We start from the raw sequence: 5,230 nt of genomic DNA on the forward strand, positions 1-5,230 counted from the left end.
CCAGTATTTGACTCACTTTTGAAAGAAGGCATAATCGTAATCATAATAAGGGACAAAGGTCAACCCACAGAGTGGCGGTTTGTGCAAGATTTGCAGGCAGTGAATGCAGCTGTCAGGCAAAGGGCTCCATCAGTTCCAAATCCATATACGATTTTGTCACAAATACCACAAGATGCAAAATTTTTCTCGGTGGTAGATTTGTCCAATGCATTCTTTAGCATGCCAGTGGATAAAAACAGTCAATTTTGGTTTGCATTTTAATTTGATGGCAAAGGCTATACATTCACGAGAATGGGCCAGGGGTATTGTGACAGCCCCACTCTTTATAACGAAGCGCTTAGGCGAAGTCTGGAGCCATTGACCCTGACAGCTGGAACTGCTTTGCTTCAATATGTGGATGATTTATTTCTGGCTGCTAAGGATGAGCCCACATGTGTGGCTGACACTGTGACCCTCCTGCAGCATCTGGCTCGAGAGGGCCACAAGGTCAGCTTGTCTAAATTGCAGTTTATAAAACAACAGGTTACATTTTTGGGCCATGTCATAACACCAAGCAGCAAATCCCTGTCTGACAAAAGAATTGAAGGCATTAAGAATGTACCAAAACCAATCACAAAGAAACAAATGCTATCATTTTTGGGAATGTGTTCATACTGCAGAACGTTTATTCCAAATTATGCAATTCTTGAGCAGCCTCTGAGAGCCCTAACAACAGGGAAAGGGTTGAAGTCATGTGACAAAATTGAATGGACAGGGGAGGCAGAGGAGGCATTTGTGAACATGAAAGTTCAGCTGTCTCTGGCGCCGACTTTGGGCCTACCGGTACCAACCAAGCCTTTTGTTCAGATGGTGGATGAAAAAAATGGGTTTATGACTTCTGTGTTGTTGCAGCATCATGGAGATAAATTGCGACCTGTGGCTTATTTTTCCAGCAAACTAGATCCAGTTGCAGCAGGCCTGCCACATTGTCTGAGGGCGGTGGCTGCTGCTGAACAGGCCGTAATGGCGTCTAGAGAATTTGTAGGTTACTCTGACCTGATATTAAAGGTGCCACACGCTGTCCATGATCCTGCAAGAACAGAAAACATTGCATTTGTCGACGGCGCGGTGGTTGCGATACCACACTATCTTGCTTGATATGCCGAATATCACTGTCAGACGATGCACAACCTTGAATGCTGCTACTCTCCTTCCGACGGCGGAGGATGGGGAGGAGCACCATTGTTGTCTAACTGCGCTAGAACAAGTGTGTACACCGCGTCCAGATCTTTCTGATGTACCACTTGAAAACTGCGAAAATGTCCTCTTTGTGGATGGCTCGGCCTACAAAGATCCACAAACAGGGCAGAATAAAGTTGGCTATGCGGTAACAACCGAATTCGAAGTCGTGGTTTCTGGCTCATTGCCACCACACTTTTCAGCACAGGCAGCGGAGCTTGTGGCGTTAACAGAAGCGTGCAAACTGATGGCAGGCAAATGCGTCACAATCTATACCGATTCGCGGTATGCATTTGGCGTCACGCATGACTTTGGAGCACTGTGGAAACACAGAAAATTTTTAAAGTCAGATGGGCGCCCAATATTAAATGCTCCTCTAGTGGCGGCCTTACTGGAGGCCATTCCACTACCAGACAAAATAGCCATTTGCAAATGTGCCGCACACACTAATAACAAAGATTTCATATCAACAGGAAACGCCAGAGCAGATGCGGCAGCAAAGGCCGCGGCGGCGAAGCAGACAAAAGAAACAGAGTGTACTATGTTATCTGAAAGTAACCCAGACATTTCTTCCTCTTTACAGAGCATGCAGGCCTTTGCCTCAGAGGCAGAGAGGCACCAGTGGAAACAGTGTGGCTGTAAACTGAATGAGGGTGTCTGGATGAGCTGTGATGGCAAGCCTTGTTTACCTAGACACTTCTTTCCACATTATGCTAAGTCGACACATGGGAAAGACCATGTATCGAAAGGGGGAATGGTGGCACAAATGAAAGAACTGTGGTTTACAAAGGGGTTTACAATATTTGCAGAAAATTTTTGTAAAAGATGTGTGATTTGTAACACCCACAATGTGGCAAAAGAGATAAAAATGTCTCAAGTGTCTCAACCGCCTGCGACAGGTCCTTTTGAATATCTACAAATGGACTTCATCGAACTGTCCCCATGCCAAGGGAAAAAGTACTGTTTGGTGATGGTGGATATTAGGGGTGTAACGATACACCAATGCCACGGTTCGGTTCATATCACGGTTTTGGAGCCACGGTTCGGTTCTGTTTGCTGTGGGGGCAGGGTTCATGGCAGGGCACCAGCAATAATAACACTAGATTCACTTTAACTTAATAAAAACAACAACAACAATAATTTAACTTATTAACTTTATCTTTATTAACTTAACTTTATACATTGGCTTCACGTTTTCTTTAGAGCAGTTAGCACACCTGAGTTAACTAAAATTAAATAAATGCCTCCGCTGACTAGTCAGAAATAAACTGCACACCTGAGTCAACTATAATTAAATAAATGCCTCCACTAGTCAGAAATAAATTAAAAGTTTCTTCAAAAATACCATCATGTCCACATTCTCAGGTGAGAGGCTTGCTCTCTGTGCTGTAACAATGTCCCCTGCTGTAGAGAACACCCGCTCACTGGGGACTGATGTTGCAGGGACTCCAAGGAAGCATTTAGCCAACCTGGCTAAATGGGGAAACTGGCTCTCTTTGTCCTTCCACCATGCAAGTGGATTTGACTGCACTTGAAGAGTCGGCACTTCCTTGTAACACTGCACCTCCTCTTTCACCATTTGAGACAGAGACTTGGATGCAGGTGTGCTCGTCTCCACTGGAAATAACTTTCCAAACAGTTCCGCGATTGGTGCTCTTTTGGCTGGAGGATCACAATCACTGCTGGATGCCACTTCTGACTGCTCCTCTGAGGCTTGGGCCTAACAAGGACAAAGCCACAAAATAGTTTTAAGTTACTATTGCTAATTGCAATTCTGACAAATAAAACTACCAAAAACATAGTGATGCTCATCATTTCTGATGATCTAAGTTTCTGTTTAGATTTTAGAGTTTCAAAAATTATATATGTAAAGTGCTTTTCACAGGACATATTCACTACTAGTAAGATATGTTGCAGGTCTGTGGTATTTACAAAACAATGACATTTATAAAATTTATTTTTTAAAATGTATTAATTAATTTAACTTAATCAAATTATTAAATTAACTCATTTTGGAATTAAAACAATTAAACAAAAATACCTGTGAGGGATGGCATTCCAGAATCTTCTCTATCAGGCTGTTGAAGACGATGCTGCGTGTGGTCTCTTCAAGAAACGGCAGAGATTTAAAACGTGGGTCAAGTGCAGTACTCATATGAAGAAACTGCACAAGTGTTGAGTCAGAGTCTGGGTATCTGTTGGTGAAGTCGGACACAATGGCAGATTTGACATCTTTCACAACTGCTGTATCTGTGCAACTCACGTTCATAGATTCCAGGATGGTGTATTTCAGTGGCATTATCATTGAAACGGTTGGCAGCTGTTCAGTGCTCAACAGAGCTGTTACCGTTTTCAGTGGTTTGAGAACCTGAACAATGTTCTCAGCTACTTTTACATCTTCATCAGACAGAGTAACAATGTCCTTAATGTTCCTCTTAATATTCTTGTCTGTAAGTGCTGAGAAAACAGCAGCCTGCTGTTCAAGGTAGCGCTCAAGCATGGCATAGCTTGAGTTCCACCTGGTGGGGACATCCTGGATCAGCTTGTGTGTAGGCAGTTGGAGCATCTCTTGTTTGTCCTTGAGCACTGCTGCAGCAGTAGTGCTTCGATGGAAAAAAGTGACAACTTTTCTCACTCTGCCTAAAAGCCGTGACATCTGGTTAACGCCCATCCCCCGTTGTGAAGCCAGGTTAACAGTGTGTGCAAAACATCGAATGTTTGGTGAAAATCCGTCTGCTTTAACTGCATTCACTATATTTTTGGCGTTGTCTGTTGTGACGGGAACAGTCGCGTTTTCTCTGTCAATTTTCCACTCAGCTACAGCTCCCTGTAGTATTTCCGACAGATGATCACTTGTATGGCTTTCATAGACCGCGCGTGTCTGGAGAATGGGATTTGCAATTACCCAGTTGTCGGTAATATAGTGCGCCGTGATCGTGATGAAGGACTGAGTTGCACGGGAGGTCCACCCATCTGTAGTTAAAGCAATGAATTTTGCATTGCTCAGGTCCTCCACCAGTTTGGCTCTCACTTTGTTGTAAAGTTGAGGCAAAACATTCTGACTAAAATGCGGTCGGCTCGGTAGTTGATATCTGGGCTCTAACACACGTAGCAAATGCGTGAATCCGTCGTTCTCAACAACTGAAAATGGGCGCATATCCAGCGCAATGAAAACACCAATCGCCTTGGTAATTGCTTGAGCATGGTCTGAGTCGGCCTGTAGCTTAATTCTAAAGGCAGTAGGAAGAGTTTACTGTTTTTGAGGTCTCTTACGTGTGCTGCTGATATCAATGTCGGGATGATGTCTCCGGAGATGCGCTTGCATGTTAGAAGTGTTTCCCGTCGTATGAGCAACTTTTGTGAAACACTTACGACAGACGACGCGCGTTTTGTCTATGACACGATTTCCATTGTTGTAGTCCACTGGAAAACCAAAATTTGCCCACACAGGAGACGTAAATGTGACCGGTGGGTCTTCAATCTCAATATCCCGCGGAGTTGCCGTCCTGAAGTGCGTAGCGTATGTAAACTCCCGTGCGTGATCGATCACCCAAATCACGTGGTGACATGCACTTTATTTAGTAAATAATATTAAAATAATATTTATTAAAACTACAGCTCTTATTAGTTGTTAAGAGTGTACTCAATTACTATTTAATCAAATGTCAAGGAAGAAAAAAATCCTTTTTGTGACAAAATGAAGTGAAAGTTGGGCCGGGGCAGCAGGGGGCGGGGCGCGTTCGGTTCGACATGCGAGTATCGCGGTTCGAACCATGGCTGTGGTATCGTGGTTTTTCTGTTCGGTTTGAATATCGTTACACCCCTAGTGGATATGTGGTCCAAATGGGTCGAGGCTTTCCCAACATCAAAACAAGACGCAGCGGCAGCGGCAGTGGCAAAGGCCCTGCTGACTGAGATAGTCCCGAGATGGGGAGTTCCACAAAAAATCAGTTCTGACAATGGAACACATTTTGTAAATGAGGCAATAAAACAAGTGGGTGAATTTTTAGGA

At 43.9% G+C, this 5,230-nt stretch overlaps 1 protein-coding gene across 1 annotated transcript; it reads right to left on the reverse strand.

Annotated features, from left to right (window-relative positions):
- Positions 1–1,181: 1,181 nt before the first annotated feature.
- On the reverse strand, positions 1,182–4,375 carry LOC131546032 (E3 SUMO-protein ligase ZBED1-like). Its single transcript, XM_058785329.1, has 4 exons — positions 3,260–4,375; positions 2,564–2,938; positions 1,464–1,537; positions 1,182–1,323 (listed from the first exon to the last, which is right to left on the reverse strand). Exons 1-4 carry the CDS (start codon positions 4,373–4,375, stop codon positions 1,182–1,184), a joined length of 1,707 nt encoding a protein of 568 aa, XP_058641312.1.
- Positions 4,376–5,230: the final 855 nt, after the last annotated feature.

Source organism: Onychostoma macrolepis, chromosome 08 (assembly GCF_012432095.1).
Source record: "Onychostoma macrolepis isolate SWU-2019 chromosome 08, ASM1243209v1, whole genome shotgun sequence".
Classification (NCBI taxonomy): domain Eukaryota; kingdom Metazoa; phylum Chordata; class Actinopteri; order Cypriniformes; family Cyprinidae; genus Onychostoma; species Onychostoma macrolepis.

What these genes read in the sequence shown, in the direction of transcription:
- LOC131546032 (XM_058785329.1), bottom strand. Translation starts at nt 4,375, where the DNA reads ATGCGCCCATTTTCAGTTGTTGAGAACGACGGATTCACGCATTTGCTA. An exon ending in CTGAGAATGTGGACATGATG is followed by an intron (nt 1,538 to 2,563) that starts GTATTTTTGAAG and finishes GTGTTTCCACAG; the next exon opens with TGCTCCAAAGTCATGCGTGA. An exon ending in GACGCATTTGCCTGCCATCA is followed by an intron (nt 1,324 to 1,463) that starts GTTTGCACGCTT and finishes GGATCTTTGTAG; the next exon opens with GCCGAGCCATCCACAAAGAG.